This window comes from Dermacentor andersoni, chromosome 4, assembly GCF_023375885.2.
Source record: "Dermacentor andersoni chromosome 4, qqDerAnde1_hic_scaffold, whole genome shotgun sequence".
Lineage (NCBI taxonomy): Eukaryota > Metazoa > Arthropoda > Arachnida > Ixodida > Ixodidae > Dermacentor > Dermacentor andersoni.
In genome coordinates this window covers 2,724,054-2,744,454 of record NC_092817.1, presented here as the reverse complement: position 1 = coordinate 2,744,454, position 20,401 = coordinate 2,724,054, and the positions used below count along the sequence as shown (strand labels likewise).

The 20,401-nt window shown below is 48.2% G+C and overlaps 1 protein-coding gene across 2 annotated transcripts in view; it reads right to left on the bottom strand.

The window, feature by feature from the left end:
- rept (RuvB-like helicase 2 rept) overlaps window positions 1–20,401 on the bottom strand; it is a 79,782-nt gene that overhangs the window by 38,373 nt on the left and 21,008 nt on the right. For both annotated transcript variants that reach the window (XM_050182744.3, XM_050182743.2), the window contains exons 5-7: window positions 15,816–15,882; window positions 15,645–15,751; window positions 11,522–11,739 (exon numbers count right to left, since the gene is read on the bottom strand). In XM_050182744.3, coding sequence (XP_050038701.1) covers window positions 11,522–11,739; window positions 15,645–15,751; window positions 15,816–15,882 — 392 coding nt within the window. The remainder of the gene's footprint in view (window positions 1–11,521; window positions 11,740–15,644; window positions 15,752–15,815; window positions 15,883–20,401) is intronic.

The following is a 20,401-nucleotide window of genomic DNA, read 5'->3' as shown; positions in this document are numbered from 1 at the left end:
GATCCGGAAAAAGTTCGTGCCATATGCAGTTTCCCTGTGCCACGTTCTGCTTCCGACGTGCGCTGCTTCATCGGCCTGTGTTCTTACTTTCGCCATTTAGTCAATAACTTCGCCAACGTTGCTCGGCCCTTGACAGGTCTTCTAAAGAAGAACATGCCAATCTCATGGGGTCCGGCGCAGACTCCCGCGTTCGCTGCTCTCATCGGATTTCGGACCACCCCTCCCATACTTGCCCACTTTGATCCATTTGCACCGACCGAAGTCCACATTGACGCAAGCGGCCATGGCATTGGCGCTGTTCTCGCCCAACAACAAAATGGTACTGAGTGCATGATAGATTACGCCAGCTGCCTGCCGTCACCTGCTGAGAAAAATTACTCCATCACCGAGCAGGAGTGCTTGGCTTTAATTTGGGCAGTTACCAAGTTCCGGCCATATTTGTACGGCCGCACGTTTTGGGTCGTTACAGACCACGCACTCTGCTGGCTGTCTTCCCTTCGAGACCCGACAGGACGGCTTGGTCGCTTGGCTTTGCGGCTCGAGGAACTTTCGTTTGTTGTGAACTATAAGCCTGGATGTCTGCACAAGGACGCTGACTGCCTCTCTCGTCACCCCATGGATCCCCCTGATCCTGCTGCGCATGATCCGGTGACCTGCATGATGGCTTTTACTGACATGACCGACATGCCCGCTGAACAATAATGCAACAAATCCTTACTGCCCATCCTCGCAGGAGTGCAGTCTGGCAGCACTGACGCCACATTCCGCATGTTCGTTCTGCACAACAGCATCCTCTACCGCCGCAATATCAACCCTGACGGCCCTGAGTTGCTCCCTGTCCTTCCTTGTCATATGCGCTCCGTTGCTCTCGAACAACTTCACGATGCCCCGACGACGGAACACCTTTGCGTTTTGTATACATACGACTGCGTACAACGCCAGTTGTTCTGGCCGGCTCTCTACCACTGCGTGCATCGTGATGTTGCAACTTGCAAATTGTGTTAGCGCCGGAAGAAACCTCCCCTGCCACCTGTCTCGCATGACTCCATCCAATTGAAGTTCTCTCTGAACCATTCTTTCGCGTAGGCCTCGACCTGCTTGGCTCTTTTCCAATGACGAATAGAGGGAATAAGTGGATCGCCGTCGTCACTGATTACGCGACACGCTATGCAATAACAAAGGCATTGCCGACTAGTTGCGCAACAGTCGTCGCTGATTTTCTCCTCCACGAAATCATTCTCCATCACGGTGCACCTCGACAGTTACTTACAGACCGCAGCCGCTCGTTCTTGTCTCGAGTTGCCGACGACCTCCTCCGCTCCTGTGCCACTGAGCACCAAGCTGTCCACCACCTACCACCCACAAACAAACGGTTTTAACGTCTCAACCGAACAATCACAGAGATGTTGTCGATATACGTCTCCAACGATCACCGCAACTGGGACGTCACGCTAGCCTACGTGACATTCGCGTATAACTCGTCCCGACATGACCCTACAGGATATTCACCCTTTTATCTTTTTATGGTCACGACCCCACATTGCCGTTTGACACCATCTTCCCTTCTGTGCCACGTGTTGCAATTGAGTACACTCGTGAAGTCATTGACCGCGCTCACATGGCATGTCAAGTCGCCCGATCTCGTTTACTAGCCTCGCAGAATATACAAAAGGAGCATTATGACCAGTGCCATTGCAATGTTAAGTTTGCACCAGGTGCTTTGGTGCTCCTTTGGTCCCCATGTCGTCATGTTGGCCTCTCCCCCCAGAAGCTTCTCTCTCGCTACACAGGGCCTTATTAAGTCCCACGTCAAGTTAACAACATAAATTACGAGATTGCGCCACTACAGTTTGATGCATCCTCAAGCTCGACACCTATTGACGTCATCCATGTTTCACGAACGGAGCCATACTTCGCTCGCAATTTTTCGCCTACCACGCGCCGTACGGCGCTTCACCACCCGGGGGTCCTGTTACGGAAGGATGAAGGAAGAGAGGAAGAAGATCGCGGGACGCTGGCTGCTGCGTGTTGTGGTGGTCAGCCATCTTAACTACTCCGACTCATTTTGTATATATATTGTAAATACAATCTTATATACTCCCAACATCCCCATAACAATATCTTGAAGACCCATGCCTTTTTGGTGCCAAGCAAATGTGGAACGAATTATCTACCGCTATCACAACAGATGATCTCACTGTGCAGTTGCAGTATTAGTAGATGATGCCACAGCCTGCGCTGCAGCACTCGCTGCTCTCATACGACAGGGCATGGAAGGGCACCTTTAAGATGTGTGTGCTCCCTGATTGGTCGAAGAAGCCTGTAGCTTCCAGAGTACTGCTCGGAACTACTGAAACTCAGCAGAGGCATTGTTTCTTTTCTCTTCTGGTCTTCATTTTTTTTTTTTGCAATCTCCTTGTTCTTTTTTTCCCCAATTGGCATCTTTTCATGTTGCCCATTGAAGCAAGAGTCCTCCAGGAACGATGCTAAGCAAAGACCAGAACTCTGTTGACAGCCGGCTAGGTTTCCCACAACACCTCGAAGATAGCGGTGCCACGACGGGCGTTCCCAACTGCTGCGCACTATAGCTGCACACGTCGATTGCACAGAGGGCGCCATTTGAACGTAGCGGCATACGCATGCAGCTGCTTGGGTAGTTCGACAATGTCAATGACATATTGAATTTGCCGCACTGACTCTACCTCGGCGCCACAATCTGCACCTGCCACGCCTTGCGAGAAATGGTGGCTTGCTTACACAAAGATGCGTGACAGCACGCATTCACTGGGCTCACTCAGACGCCATGGCAGATGCCACTTCATACTGTGTTATTGACAATGTGTCAAAATGCTTCGACTGATGAACGTGGAGACTGCAGCGGAAGTAGTGGCCAAACAAAGGCACTGCTGGGGTTGATCCCACAATAGCTGATGTTGCCCCGCTCCCAACTTCAACTGAGGCTGTAGCTGCTTTGAGCCTTCTACGCAGCTACTGCGGCTTAACAAAAGGCACCAGCCTATCGCTCGTGGATCGTTTTGACTACGTTGAGGACGCCATGGTTAAGCACGCGGCTTCCAATAAGAAAAGGGTATACTGCTGCAGTACTTTCAGCCAAAGAAATAAGACTGTGTGAAGCTTCAGGCGACTGTTTACTGCGCCACAATTAGTTCAATGATTGATGTGTACAAGCTTACGCATTTTTTTTTTACGTGACCTTATATATTTTGTTATTACTACACCGTTGGATAGATCGAGGTTCGATTGTAGTATCAGGAATGATGCGGTGCACTCTTCATAGGCTTGGCTGTCGGCACTCAATAAAAACACCTTGTGGGAGCCCTCCTGGACATTTCTGTAAGTACTCTCGAAACAAAAGAAGTTTTTTACTGAAAAAGTAATAATCTTGGGCAAACAGAAAGCATAGGATGGTTTCCAGACACTATCTCTTTACCGAATTGGTACAGTCAACGACCACTGCGCACAGTCGCCGTGATGGAGTCCCCCGAACCAGCTTCCTGCGTGATAGGTAAATGCGAACTATGTGAAATGTGTTTTATAGTGGTCTGTCTGTATAACCAAATGGAGCATAACGGAATGAAGTCTCAATACAGCGATCGCACGGGTTTCGTGGTGACCAAGTGCACGTCTTGCATGTATGTTCACACACAATGTTTCACTTTCTCTGCAAGCATGTTTTTGCACAGTGCTGTGAGCTATAGGCCACAGCATATGAGCATTTAATAAATGCCGCCCCACCGACAGCCGCGAATGAGAATAGCGCGCAGTCACGCGATTTCTCCCTTTCTCTTTTGGTGCGGAGGTGCGGACGCGGCACCGGACAGCTTGGAGGCCGCGACTGGGCGCAGAGTTTGAAGCGGTGGCGCTTTTGTTGCTTTTGTGCTTTTCCTCCTTTTCCACGTGCCATCAGACGGAGTGGCTGCTGTGCTTCGGGCCGCGTTCTTTGTGTTAGACGTGGGTGATGGCGAAGGACCACCACCGGCGGCTGAAACGCTGCGCGCTCGAAGTTCTGAGGCGTGTTATGGCCGTGGATGAAATCAGCGACGATACGTGCACGCGTCTTTATGGATTTGAACAAAGTCTGCCAAGTGACCTGACAAAGAAAAAGAAGCAGAAGGACATTAGAGACTTTTTCTTCAAGAAATAAATGCTTTTTACGTACGTGTGCCTGAGTGAGTTCACCTCCGACTCTTTAATTTAGCTGGTTTTAATTGTTTCGGTGATATGAATTTCGGCTAATACGAATATTTTTCGTGACCCCATGAGATTCGTATCATCGAGATTCCACTGTATTATAAGGCTTTCAAGTGTTGTCAAGCACACACATGAAGTGGGAAAACCTCCCCACTTAATCAGAACCACAGTGCCGGTGGCACTTAAAACATTCATTTTCAGCTTGCTTTGGCGCTTCCGAAGCAGCCGACGCGGCCGTGGTGTCCATGTGATCCCTCATACCACGTCACGTCGACGGAGGTGCCAACTTTTCCAGTGGTGGAGCTCGTTTTCAATATTGCTACGAAACAGCCACCACAGTGTGGCTGCACTGAAGAGGAGGAAGACGACGTGGACCCGCTTTATATAGCGTCGCCATTTCGGCCGTCCGTTAGCTTCCTCTAAATAAATTGTATATAGCATTGGGCTACAGCTACACGTAACATTAATTTGGTGGAGGTGGATGTTCCCCGTACCCGTCATGGAGCTTCGCAGCGGCCGCAACGGCTACAGTGCAACTTCGGCTCCTGCTGGCAGCACTTCATCCACACAACCGTCTCCGCCTGCAGCCCCGACCTACGTCGCCGTTTGCCCCCTTTGGGATCCTGGTGTTTTCAACGGAGTCGGCAGTCCTGATGTTGACGACTGGCTCCGCTTATATGAACGTGTCAGCACCAGTCACAGGTGGGATCCGACTATTCTGCTTGCGAACGTTCTTTTCTACCTCGACGGAGCACCACTTGCACGGTTCCAGACTCACGAAGAGGAGATCTCGAGCTGGGATCTCTTGAAAGAGAAGCTCCGCAACCTTTTCGGCAATCCGTTCAGTCGCCAAGTCAATGCCAAAAAAGCCCTTGCAACACGTGTACAGACGTCGAACGAGTCCTACGTGTCGTACATTCTCGACATCTTGGCCCTTTGTGCCAAGGCTGACCCGACCATGTCTGAGGACGAGAAGGTTAATCACATTCTCGAAGGCATTGCTGACGACGCCTTTAATTTACTGGTGTTTACGAACGTCACCAGCATCGATACGATCCTCAAGGAGTGCCGCCGTCTCGAGCATGCTAAAAGCCGCCGGGTATCCCAGCACATCACGCGACTTCCCAACACAGCTGCTATGTCATCCTGTGATGACTTCTTCCACCAGCCGTCGCGATGTGACAACTTGACCCACATCATTTGTTGTGAGGTCGAAGTGGCACAACCGGCGGCCCCTTCATTCCCGTCACCTGATCATTCTCCGGTGACAATCTCCTTGATCCAAGCCGTCGTCCGTCAAGAGTTGTCCAACGTCGGCCTGCAATCCATTCATTCCATAGGCTCAGAACCTCTTTTTCCACGCACGTCCCCATCACGCTCTTCTTACTCTTATGGACAGCGCAACCCCTCCGAATGGCGAACCGTGGACGATAAGCCGATCTGTTTTAACTGCCGACGCATTGGACATGTCGCTTGCCACTGCCGCAGCCGCTAGACTTCTCCGACGTGCTATTCTCCTGATTACCATCCTCGCCCTTTTTCCTTCGCCCCTTCTATGCCCGCTCCATCATCTGACTCTGCGACACCTTTGACACGACCCCGCTACTTTCGCTCACCTTCTCCCTCCCGTCGTCAACTCGTTCGCCCCCGTCACGCCATGCTCCTTCTCCGACCTACTCGCCGCACCCCCGACCGTAAAACTAGACAGTGCAGCTTCTGGAGGTGAAGCTGCAATGACGAAATTGGCACGAAATCCTCGCTTCATCTTACCCACAAACAAGAATCTTTTGGACGTTCTCGTCGACAATGTTCCCGTGCGCGCGTTGATTGACACCGGGGCGCATGTGTCCATTATGAGTGCTGCTCTTCGCCGTCGGCTCAAAAAAGTTCTGACGCCTGCCCCGAACCGAGTTGTACAAGTCGCCGACGGAGGGACTGTCGCTATTGTTGGCATGTGCTCTGCCCGACTCAGCATTGCTGAGAGACACACCTTCGTTCTCTTCACCGTCATCGAACATTGCCCTCACGAACTCATTCTCGGTCTGGATTTCCTTGCCAATCATTCTGCCCTCATTGACTGTTCGGCTGGCTCACTTCGCTTTGACTTGCCTCTTCTTGCCGACCCTGTGGACCCGCCTCCAAGCCGTTTGAGCTGCATGGATTGTATTACCCTACCGCCCCACTCTGTGACACACGTCGACTTGTTGTCCTCACCAGCTGTACCTGACGGTAATTATGTGGTCACACCAATTCCGGCAGTTACACTTACACGTGGTGTTACCGTGCCGCACACTGTGCTGACAATTACTGGCAACCGCACCTGCCTTCCCCTTGTCAATTTCACGCTAACCACGCAAGTTCTGCCTCAGGGGATTTCATTGGCTATAATTAGCGCTTTGCAGGATGAAGAGATCAAGCCATTCACAATGGAAGATCGTCACAGCTCAGCCCATACCGTGACGTTATCGCACGGTACTGACGTCGACATTGAGAAGATGGTTTCCTCTGACCTTACACCTGCTCAAGCTGAAGCTCTTTGACGCGTTCTTGAAGGCTATCGCGACATTTTTGACTTTGACAATTGACCCTTAGGTCAAACGTCTGTCGTGACCCATCGCATAAACACTGGCAATGCGAACCCTATTCACCGACGTCGATATCGTGTTTCTGCGTCCGAACGAGCTGTTATCCAAGAGGAAGTCAAAAAGATGCTTGCAAAGGACATTATCGAGGCTTCCTGTAGTCCCTGGGCTTCTCCCATCGTACTTGTCAAAAAGAAGGATGGAATGTGGCGTTTGTGTGTCGATTCGCCACCTGAACAAAATCACAAAAAAGGATGTGTACCCTTTGCCACGTATTGATGACGCTCTAGACTGCCTGTACGGTGCCACCTATTTTTCTTCTATCGACTTACGGTCCGGCTACTGGCAGATATCCGTCGACGACATGAACTGAGAGAAGACTGCATTTGTTACCCCTGACGGCCTTTATCAGTTCAAGGTGATGCCTTTCGGTCTCTGTAATGCACCCGCTACCTTCGAACAAATGATGGATTCTTTGCTTCAGGGGTTCAAGTGGTCCACCTGTTTGTGCTACCTGGACAACGTCATCGTTTATTCGCCCACTTTTGGCACGCATCTAGACCGTCTTTCAGCGATTCTTGACGTGTTCCGGGACGCCGGTCTCCAGTTGAACTCGTCAAAATGTCATTTCGCTCGCCGCCAAATCACCGTCCTTGGCCACCTCGTGGACATTCGAGGCGTGAGACCTGATCCGGACAAAATTTGTGCCGTTACGAACTTTCCTGTTCTGAAGTCTACCAAGGACGTTCGTAGTTTCGTAGGGCTGTGCTCTTATTTCCGATGCTTTGTGAAGGATTTTGCGACCATCGCACGTCCCCTTACCGACCTCTTGAAGAAAGACGCCCCATTTTCTTGGGGACCTGACCATGCTGCATCTTTTTCGCAGCTCATTACTCTCCTTACCACGCCTCCAATTTTGGCCCACTTTGACCCATCTGCCTCAACGAAAGTTCGAACTGATGCCAGTGGTCACGGCATAGGAGCGTGGCCAGGTCTCGCCCGCTCCATGCGGCGCTATGTTGCCGCTTGTGAGCGCTGTCAGCACCGGAAGAAGCCCTCCACACCTCCAGCTGGATGTCTCCAGCCGATCGACATCCCACCGGAACCCTTTTTCCGTGTTGGTCTAGAACTGCTTGGACCATTTCCTCTCTCGGGCTCCGGAAATAAATGGGTCGCCGTCGCTACTGGTTATGCTACGTGGTACGCAATCCCCAGAGCCCTTCCGACAAGTTGTGCTACCGACAGTGCTGACTTTCTGCTCTATGACATCATTTTAGTGCACGGTGCTCCGCGCCAATTACTCACTGACCATGGCCGCAGCTTTCTGTCGGCAGTCGTCGAGGACATCCTCCGCTCCTGCTCGACAAGCACAAGTTCAGCACGTCCTACCACCCACAGACTAACGGCCTCACGGAGCGCCTCAACCGGACCATCACCGACATGCTTTCGAAGCACGTTGCGACCGACCACTACGACTGGGATCTTCACTTATCATATGTGACGTTCACGTATAATTCATCACGTCACGACACCGCCGGCTATTCACCATTCTATCTCCTATATGGCCGAGAACCTGCGTTGCCCTTAGACACTTTGTTGCCCTCGGCCACACGTTCAGCCACTGAATACACCCGCGACGCGATCGCACATGCCGACCACGCGCGCCAGCTCGCCCGCACCCGTCTCGAGTCCTCACAGGAGCATCAGAGACGCCTCTATGATTGCAACCATCGCGACGTGCACTTTACTCCAGGTTCTCTGGTGCTTCTCTGGTCACCCATTCGACGTGTGGGCCTTTCCGAAAAGCTGCTGTCGCACTACACCGGCCCATACCGTGTGGTGCAACAAGTGACCGATGTCACGTATGAGGTCTCGTCCCCGCCGACCTCTCAGCGTCATCGTCAGCTGCAAGTGACATCGTTCACGTGGCGAGACTAAAGCCATACCATACACCTTTCACTGCGGATGTGTAGATTAAGCACCAGGATGGTGCTTCTACTGCCAGGGGTGATGCTACGAAACAGCCACCACAGTGTGGCTGCACTGAAGAGGAGGAAGACGACGTGGAGCCGCTTTATATAGCGTCGCCATTTTGGCCGTCCATTAGCTTCCTCTGAATAAATTGTATATAGCATTGGGCTACAGCTACACGTAACAATATGTTCAAGTACCGAAAAAACTTCATTACAATTTTATTTACAGATTTACAAATGACCACATTAACATCAAGGTCTCACTTTTGCAAGCATTTCATATTTGCTGATTTTGCCTTCAAAAATTCTTTAACATTTAATTAAATTGTAGAGTTTTACTGAGCCACTAAGTAACCACGGAGGGTGTTAAAAATTCCTCAGGTAATGTTTGATTGTAACAAATTTCATTTCTTTCACATTTTGTGAGGAGGACGTTTTCCAGCGTCTTATCACGCATGGACAAGCGGCACTGTGTCCTCATCTTTTTCACGATGGTAAATTGCCGCTCACATTCTGCATTGCTCTGTGGTATCAAAAAAATGCCCAGCGTCACTTTGGTTGTGCACTACGTTAAAAATACTTTTTGCACTCACACACCTTGCTTAAAGCCACGACTGAAAATGCAACACCAGAGCGGCTGATGCTGAGGATAACTGTACTAGAAGGGAAGAGAGTTGGTGGTCATTCATGTGGCCAAGGAGAATGATATAGTGTGTGGGGTCCTCACCCCCGTACTCTTGGGACAAAGGAACGACGACCCAGTAGTGCAAACAATCACAAGGGCATTTATTGCACCTTTCATAGATCAATGCCTGCTAGCCGAGTTGCTATCCACAAACATGCCGATGGGCGCGGGACAAATCTAGGAAGTCCGACTCACCGCGACCGGATAACGAGCGAATATGTTCGCCCCATGCTGGATCCCAACGCCTGGTCGTTCGCGTGTATGGTCACACGAATGGTGGCGCGTTCGAAGGCGGCCACGCGAGACGGTCTCGCAGAGGCATGGATCAGCGCACGTGCGGCACGTCCGCGCTGCTCGCCGGCCCACACCAAAGAGAGCGCCTTGTCTTGCCCGCACCCAAGTAACCCCGCAGCAGCGCAACACTCGCGCCATCTCTCACACTGCGCTTGTACCACTTTGACCGCCGCGGGCGCCAGGCCACACGGCGAAGCCGCACTGCAGGAGATGGGAGCTATGCGGGAAAACAAGATATCAGGGGACGCGTGAGAGTCATGCATCCCCACAAGTGTTGCTAGTTAGTTGCGCAACGTGGCATTTGCTTGCTAGCTTAATGAGGGCCGCTAGGGCACCGAACAACCTCATCAGCGTGTAGCTGCAGTTAACGAAATAGCACATGTTTCCCTACTACTTTCTTAACAATGCTATGCGCGACGAACTTCCATAGTGGATTGGATTCTTTTCACCAATGTGGCCTGACAAAGTGCTGGACGCGGACAGAAACAGCCTGCAACTGCAATTTCTGGGAGATTTTCCTGTCAACCATACAACTGGAAGAAATGCGCCAAATCTGCGAGTCTTCTGGGTAATCCAGGAGGCTTGGCAGGTATGTTTATTGTTTTCTTGATGCCCTCGAGATTCAGTTAATTGACATTTTTTTTGGTCCCGTGAAATCTGAATTAACGAGGTTTTACTGCAGTGACAAGCTTTCCATAATGGTTTGCAGCCAATCATCACACAGGCAGGCGGCAAATTTTCGTCAAGGCCATGCCACTGGCCACAATGTCAAGCCCATGTGGCCTAATCAGAGCTGCGTCCTCTGGTGTCGGCATCTAAAGTTACGATTTCATACCGAATCAACAAACATCTATTCACAGCAATTGCACAACCCTCAGTCCCACAACCCTCAAACCGCCTCGCCAGCCAGCGAAAGTGAGTGTACCAGATGACCATTGTTCACGATTGCCCTATTTGCAAAACACCGTACAGTGGTCACTTGTTCCAAACACCATTCGTAGGCACACAACGGTCTCGTTTTGTAGCTTTGAGCAACCTGTCAAAAGACTAGCTTTTCGATTTACATGAACGAAAAGGATGGGAAAGAGGGGGGGGGACCCTTTACTATCGGCGCCAGTACTGTGCAGAGCGGTGCCGAGTCACACAATGCGCCTGCTTTTGTCTGTCATGCAGACTGGTCTTAACGAGCTGATGATCACCCACAGAAACTACCTGCCATAAAGATGAAAAAAGCCTTCCTGTTTTCTGGAATAAATCTGGAAAGCAAAACTTTGTAAGCAATAGAACATTGTCATTAAGCACAGTGTGGCCCACTATTAAACTGAAAACCCCCATTGGTATTTAGGACAACTTCACTATTTCTTTAGCTTCAGAGAGAAAAAAGCCCTTGATTATGTTTGAAAGACATTCTATGTATAAAAAATATTTTCCACACCTTCGTATACAAACTGGGCTGTTATCGGTGCTGGAATACTAATTAGGTGTCCCCTTTAATACGAGTAGAGCATACATCTCAATTCCTAGGTACCTATGTTACTGACGGCTAGCAAGATTCTTGTCACATAATGTGAATAGCCTCCTGAGCATAAGCAGCCCCATGCTTTTTGCACAAAATTTGTAACCATAAAATATTGTGTTCAATTTTCTAACATTTGATATTCGATTCGATATTTCATTAGATATCCACCATTCGTTATTGGCACACCCATATTTTCCACATGAGAGTAATGTCAATAGAAGAAGCCACTTTTCTGCTAGACTAGCCTGTCACTCACCCGAGAAAAGAGCAAGGAATCCATGTGTTCGGCTGTTGATGACATCTATTTCGTGGAGGGTGACAGTGTGCACAACCTCCTTGCGCTTCTGAAGTTCGCCCTCAGGGCACTGAACAAACTTGGTCTGAGGTCCCATGGCGTCATAGTCTCGAGCACGCGTGAAGGAACGGCCAAGCTTGGTGATCTTGCCAGTGGCCTTATCGATGGTGATGATGTCGCTGAAAGATTGGAGGCACAACAGCTTCTGTCAGTTTTAACACCAAGTTGACAGGCATCAAGTATTTCTCTCCACTAGCCAAGATCATGTTGCAGCCAGCCGCCGGTCACTACACACCTAAGAGATTTCCGGACATACTCCTAGGGGTGGGCAGCGCAATCCAGACGAAGGACAAAAGGAAGTGCACAATACAAGCACAGACTAACAACTGGTTTATTTTTTCAAACAAATTATTAAATACACAGAGAATGTGATCATGTGATGATGTGATGCTTACAAGTGGTGAAAGGGTGTCAGCCAAAAGCTCTCAGGTCGCACCAATTCTTAGGAAGATCTTTCTCAGCAGTGTTGACTGGGCACTCGAGAGCATCTTGGCAGGAACTATGATTAAGTGGTTTAGGTTTGTTGATAACTACTTGGTAGTTATCCGTTCTCAAACAAGTTCCAAATATATTGGCGTTATTCTCGCAGCTTTTGATAAAGAAGGAATGGGTCTCAGATTTACTCGTGAACTGCCGATTAATAATGAAATTCACTTTTTGGATTTACAGTTAAGATTAACAGCAGAACATATTTGTTGGCAATATAACCCCAGGACAAGCAAACCAATTCTAAACTATGCGTTGGCACACTCAAAACTAGTGAAAAGAGGCATTGCTATGACGTGTTTAGGTTCCGCACTTAGAAAGTCATGCCACCACCTCACCAATCAGAGCTTTTCGCAACAGCTTACTCATCTAGAGGAGGCAGGTTTTCCTAAATCCATTGTGATATCAATATGTGAAGGGCTAGTGAAAAAAATAAAGAAAGGGGAAGCACCCCAGAAACAGATCTAAATGGTAAAAAAGTTTGCAGTCATCCCTTATGTACAGTGCTCACGGATTGAAATAGGACACGGAGCATTTAGTACAATCCTACATATGTGCAAAGTACGCGAGAGCACAATGTCATGTCGCTAGGAATTTGGTCACCAATGGTGACGAGGGCTCCGATGTAAGTGTACGCGCCAGAATTACGTCGATGTGACACGAACTGCAGCCGGTTGAAGCGAAAGTATGCGCATTACTTAGCCCTAAATTGACGCATTTCATTTCGTGAGCACTGTACATCAGATGGGGCATGGGTTAAAAAAGACACCCATAAAATATGGTGTTCAAGTCGCCTTTTCAGCTAAAAACTCATTAAACAGGATTTGCAATCGCTTCAATAGACCTAAACAGGCATCCAAGGCTATTTGCCGCGTCAAACACAAAGGGCAGCTCGTAGCATGCTCGGTGGGAGTGGTCTATGTTATTCCACTTTCGTGCGGCAACAAGTACTTTGGGCAGAGGGGATGCTGCCTTAACATCCACATTAGCGAGCACCAAGGTGCGATAAGGAATGCAACAGGCTCGAATCTGGCCGCGCATTGTCAAAATTGCCCATGCAAACCTTTGTTCAAGAAAACCGAAATATTGTATAAAAAAGGAAATCAAATCAACCTTGAGATTTTGGAAACCTACTTCATGCATGTCAACTCAGGCACATGCGTCAGCCAGACTTCTATCTCTCTGCATGACAAAGAAACGGAGTTTTTGAATGGCAAGATAGGCTGACACCCTTTCACCACTTGTGTCACTTCATCACATGATCACATTCTCTGTATATTTAATGACTTGTTGTCCTTCGTCTGGGTTGTGCTGCCCATCCCTAGAAATATGTTCAGTCACCAATTCGCCCAGCTTGCTGGGTGAGTTGGTGACTGGATCAGGCAGTGCACCAAGTGCAGTGGCTTGTTCACTGGTCTACAAAAACATGTTAGACACATGTGCTGGTCAATAAAGCATGCACCCTGCTATCTGCCATTGAGCAAGAGATGGCTCAAGTCCTTGACAATTCATAGGTGCTTAAGGTATTTAGGTATGTTGATCACTTTCTAGCTATTTTAAAGCCTAACCCTTGTGCGACTACCACTAACACTGTAGATGAAGTTCTAGCGCAGTTTGAACAACTTGGCAAAAGGCTTTCTTTTATGCATGACGTTCCTAGTAAAGACAAGTTGCCTGACCTGCTGTTGCTGGGCATGCTATCTATGCTCAGGCAAGGAACCTTTGCCATTTGACTCGGCCCACACCAAGCTTATCAAGAGGGTTATTGCTTCCATGTGTTATGAGACAGCATTAGTAAGGTCTTAATGTCACATGATGTTGGAAAATGATCAGGTCAGACGGCTACATTCAGCCAGGTATCCTTGTTGTTATACCGTATTTACTCGCATAATGATCACACTTTTTTGTCAAGAAAATTGACGCAAATTCAGGGATGCGATCATTACGCGGGTCAAATTTCCCGCGAAAAGAAACATTTTTTTTTCCGTCCCGTGTTTGCTAAGGGATAACAACAGGTCAACAAATAGGTGGCTGCCATTGCAACAGTGCGGGACACCCCAACAAAAATGGCGGCCGGCGTTGTTCATGTGTTGTGTTGTTTTCCAATTTGTTAAACATTAATGGCCTGAGTGCTTGTGATTTGTATTCTCTTTTTGTACACTTCTGATTGTTATTGGTACTACGACAATCTCATTGGCCTTGTATTATATTTTTTTTATTATTGTTTATAAGTTCCTGTTTTCTTTTTGTTTTTTCTTGACTTATTACTCATTTATTACATCTGTATGCGTTGCTGCACCCTTCCCCCTATTAATACCCTCCTGAGAGAGGGCCTTTAGGGGTATTCTGAATAAATAAATAAATAAATAAATAAATAGGCGCACTCAGCTGCCAGTGGCATAGAAACACATGACAGGCATGCTGCGAAAACTGTGGCATTTGTGTTCACTACAATCCTAATATGGCATGTTTCAGCTAAGGGTGGGCAAATAGCTGTGTTACAAGTGCCCGCGTGTGAATAGGATACACTTCTAACGTATCAATGTAAATGTGTCTACTGTTGTCGCTTGAAAGGCACCTTTTTTGTTGTTGTTGTTGTTGTCCACAACCATTATAACGCCTACAAATAATAAAGCCAAGGCAAGTTTGGTTGTAGATTGTTTTTTTCTTGGAAGTACAGAAAGTGATGAAAGGAATGAAATGTGGGAATCTGCTTAAGAATCTGTTTTGTGAGTGCAGACCCCTTGGTAAGTGTCGAATAGTCTTTCGCACAGCATTCAACAGATGGTAAGCACGAGTATTGTCAGCTAGACTTGACACACAACATATCGCTGTGGCAAGTTCAGGGAGCAATCATTATGCAGGAAAGAAAAAAATCTAATCTGGACGACAAAATTCAGGGGTGCAATCATTACACGTGTTCGATCACTACGCAAACAGATACGATAAATTCAGATATAACCTGCTCTCCAACTTTACTATTAAATTATTTTTGTTTCTCTATGTGGATTATTGGCGTAAAAATACAGCAATTGAGCAGGTCTGAAAGGTCAGGCATGTGAAAAATCGGTTGGCAACTGTACCTATGCCAAATGGAACATTTATGTAGAAACTGGAAGTACACCATCATATTATCAATGCATCATGGGTCGGAATGCACAAGAGAAGCGTACAGTGCGAATTATTCTTGTGTGAACTTTAAGCACCATCTCTGCCAAGCGCTGCCAAGTATTGCAATGCAATGCCAAAAGCAAATGTTATAGATTTCTCAAGAGGATCAAACCCAAGAAACTGGCACACCAGATTAACAAGAGTGACTAAAAACGTGGTGTCACCTCTTTTTACACCTAGCCCACTCATGGTATTCTGGAGTCCAGGCAGGCAGCAAGCACTCCCCCTACAGGACGAGGTATTACATCTGCTCCTGCTGCAATCACTAAACTGCCATACAGTCGTATATGCTGTGGCACAGCATACCCACAACATTAAAAACAAATACATCAAGTTGCATCACTCCATAAAATTAAAGGGAGCTTACCCAGCTTGCACTTTCTCCTTTGTGAGAGACTCTATCATTTTCTGACCCAAGTCATAGATGGTTTCCATTTCTGTAGTCTTCAGGGTGAGCTTTCCAACTTTTGCACCCTGTGTGAAATTAAACAGCACTCAGACAGGCAGAAACAACAGGTGGGAGAACAGAATAACTTACAGTTCCTGTGGCTGGCCTGTCGATCTGTATCTCAACAACCTCTCCTTCGATAATCTCCGTCTCTTCTCTAAAGAAGAAAACATAATAATAAGCAGTGAATCATGAGCCTGCCACCTAAAACATTGACACCAACACTTGAAAGGAGTGGTAATGATCCAAGGTATTATCACCACCTAACACTACTGTTCAGACCACTTGTAACATAATTGCTTATAGTGCAAGACTAGATATAATTTAGTATTCTCAGGCTCCCATTTATCCTCTACAGGACTCTATGTATATGCATACCCTTTATAGTGCAGCCGCACAAGAGTATAGTCAACAGCAAAAGTTTACGGGATACCGTTTCTCCTGCAAATGTGAATTGCTGCAGTGTTAAGGCATGGTACTTCCAATTTAGTGAATCGCTGCGTAGGTGGCGAAAGCCACTACATGTTGGAACATTTAATTCAAGGCTGCATGACCCCGCTTCACCAGAATTCAGCTTCTTAGCAGACCTTGCGTCCCATAAGCTTTTGCTGTTGATGGTACCCCTTATAATGCAGCTGCCGGAAAACCCCACAGACAAGCAAGACAGCAAGTCTGTTTCTCAGGAGTGACGAGGGCTATGCAAAGGAATGAGCAAACAAAAGAAATGGGGAGAAGAGGAAGACAGCCACATGGTATCATGCACTCTGCAGATGCACTCATAGTAGTCATGATGATGATCATGATGAATTTCATGTTTTCTGGTGCAAGGGCCAAGTGTGGCCAAAGAGCACCAAGCTAACGAGAGGCATATAGGGTCCTTAAGAACAGCCACTGTAATGTGCACAAAATGCATGGGTTATAAGATTATGATAATGGTTAATGACGTGTGCTACGAATACAAAAGTGACATATATGCCAGTGGTGAAAATTCCCAAGAGGCACTACAGCCTTAAAGAGCCCCTGAAACTCGAGCACCCAGAGGCATGTGGTATACAGAACACTGCTATCGCAGCAGCATCCTCTGGCCAAGAGGGCGCGTTGCAAACTTCTTGGGCTAATAACATATAACACAACACCATTAAAGAAATCTAGAACTGCTTTGGTGTAAAAAAAATGGTTTGGAAACATTAACAGATGAAAAGGTATAAGACGGCAATATGATAGTGGAAAATATTTCTCTCAAGCTTCCAGTTTCTGACACTCCAGGAGGACGTACAGGATGGTCAGCCTCTCACCACATCTACCACAGGTTGGAGGTTCATTACCAGTCAGTAGAAAATTATGGGTGGCACACTTGTTTGCTATCCTGAATCGACAAAATTGACAGAATAGGACATTGGTTTGTCGTGTTTTCATTGCGGAGAACCAGAAACCTAACTGTGACTTAACCAAGCGAAGCTTATTTGTTTCTTATCTGATCAGCTGATATACCTGCACGATAACTGTATGGCTTGACTTCATAATATTCACTGCTTACAAATATCCTAAGATGGTCAGTGTCCTGCATATTAAGAATTGATTGCAGAAAAGACAGTCATCAAGGGACTGCATGTATTGTCACAATGCATTGAAGTTGTAGAAACTGCTACACGATTAAGAAGCACATGGAGGTATTGACTCACAGAGACATGCACCAACATGGAAAGTTTATGATGTAATAGGCCAGAGTAAGGTCCTACGATAATTATGAACCAGCACTAAAATTTCCTCTGAACTTTATATTGAAACCAGTGCGTCAGTGCCAAACTTTTAATTCACCTAGAAATAGAAAAGGGAATTTTTTTACGTGTCAACCTTGGGATGAGAATGTCTGAAACAAGGCATGGAACCTAGTGTAATTCAGGCAGTGCGCACCTTACTTTGCTTTACGCCAGAGGGAAGCTGCTTTTCTAGCTTAGCAGGGCCCAAACATAGTGTTGTGAGGAAAATATGCAAATGCTCTTAACTCGTTTCCTACCGCACCCATTGGGCATCGCCACTTTCAAGACCTTCTGCGCCGCTCACAGACACACTGTAAGTATTGTGAGGTAGAAGAATGGCACCAGGGTTCGGCAGCTTTTCATGGAAGAGTGAAGAGGAGGAAGAGGAGGTGGAAAAGAATAGAACAGCTGGCCCATGAACGGGTGCTGTCTCTATGCCTCCTTGACCGCGTTACAATGGCACAGCCACCCAATGAACCTCTGCTGGACGACCTGCAGTTGAACACCGTGCTGCGGAGCAGACGCACACTTCTGCGTCCCGCTGCTTCTACTACATTGGCTTCTGCAAGCGCGCTCACCACCGCTCCAATCCAAGCTGTCTGCAACCGTGCACACAGCTCAGGTCACCGACTGAACTGCCATTGATATATGGGAACTACCTTGGTGCCAAGGGACTCTGTATATGCTCCCTTGGGCTCTGTTTCGCATACCATACCACAAGCGACTTCAGCATTGCCACCAGGTCAACACTCCTCCCAGTGAAGACATCACCAACTACATCTACAATAAGCTCCAACTTCTCAACGACTGCGGCCTCACATGGTCGACGGACTGTGTGACTCTACTCACGCTGACATCCTGTCACCTCAGTCTCCCGAGATCTCACCTCTGGTTTTTGCTCACAAGGCCGCGGAACTGCAGCAATGTACTCAATGCTGTCTCCCTTTCGGGATGCCACAGGCCGGACATGCCCCACCCCTCTCAGTGCGCCGGGGCTGCTTTTGCCTGTGGACGTCTTGGACGCCACACCAAGGAATGCCACCAATCGCCGCAGTCCTGAATTCAATACCAGGCCTTCCCAACTCCACTGTTACCAGTGAATCTCGAAGGAATAGGTGACTTGTCAGCACTCATCGATACCGGTGCCGAGCGGACGGCCCTACCCCAGTGTCATGCTCCCGACACCATTTCTCCGTGGACAGTCTCCAATCCACAGGCTAGGAGGTAGTGTGATGCCAGTGGGCATGCTCGACGTTTATGTCCAGACAATAGCTGGGACAAAGTTTCTGCCAGCCATTCCCGTCTTTGAGGACCTGCCTGCCGACATGATTCGTGGAACAGGTTTTCTACTGGCCGTCGACTTGCAAGTCATCATCGATCGCAGCCACATACAGATCCAGCCTGCATCAACTGAGACTACTGCAACACTGCTGCCAACGCTGACAGGTGAGCTGCTTAGTTCACTTACCTTAAGTTCAATACTGGCTCACCATCAAGCGGTGCTCGCTGACACTACTGCAGATCTCCAGGGCACTAAGATGCTTCTGCATCGAATATATGGGGGAACCACCCTCCGATATGCATGCCGTTGAAAAGATACGCAGAAAGGGAGCGCACCATGATCGCCGATCAAGTACGCGAAATGCTTGCCGCGGGCATAATTAGGCCTTCATCAAGTCCGTGTGCAGCACCCGGCGTGCTTGTGCGGAAGAAAAATGGTCCTTGCATTTATACATTGATTACAGGCCGCTCAACAAGTGTATGATGCCCGACTCATACCCCTTGCTCTGCACTGACAACGCTATTGACACAGTCTACCACTGCAGGTTCTTTTCGTCGCTCAACTTACGTGAAGGGTATTGGCAGATCAACGTCGCTCAAGAAGACATGTGCAAGACAGCCTTTCACACTCCGTCGGCCTTGTGTGAATTCAATCTAATACCGTTTGGGCTGCAAACGGCCCCTTGTACATCTCAGCGCGCCATGAATTCAGTCCAAGGCCCTCTGAAGGACCAAGCATGTGTGGTCTACTTAGATGACATCCTGGTTGTTGGCACCACCGAGGACGAACATCTTCACAGTTTGGATGAAGTGCTGTACAGACTTTATGAGGCAGGGTTCTGCTTAAACCGCGAGAAGTACCAGGTCGGTCTGTCTAAGGTAGTGTACCTTGGACTTAGCATTTCCCCTGACGGCATTCAGCCACTCCCGAAGCACATAGCGGCAGTGTCAGAATATCCCACACCAACATGCTTGAAACAGGTTCAGTAATTTATAGGCATGGGAGCAGCATTCCGGGCAAGCTGGTAATCCATTACTCAAATGATATTGTGCAACAAAAAACTACACGGACGTAAGAGAGGACGACACACCAAGCGCTTGGTGTGTCATCCTTTCTTACGTCCGTGTAGTTTTTTGTTGCGCAATATCATTTGAGTAATAGGCATGGCCTCATATTTGTGAAGGTTTATTCCACACTTCGCTTCGATCGCAGCTACCTTGACCAGGACGCGTAGTTGGATGGATGGATGGATGGATGGATAAAACTTCATTGGATCTATTTAAATGTGGTTGGGCTCCTAGACGTCTGGGAGCCCCCTGGCCGACATCTCTAGGCAAGCACGGTCCACCAGCCAGAGCTGGTCATCCGAGCAAGTGGCCCGAAGAGCGGCCTCCCATGAGGAAAAGGAAGGGTTGGGAATAGGCTCTACCGCTATGGACGTGGGGCAGCTCCACAGACAGTGGAAAAGATCTGCCCGGGGCGCTCGGCAGGTGGTAGATTGTGGATTATGGAGACCAGGGTGAAATAAATGTGCCAGATAGGGAGAAATAAATGCTTTGGTCTGGATCTGGCGCCAGATTGAACTCTGATGGGCGGTAAAGGAATGGTGAGGGGGAGGTAAATCTCGTTTGCCA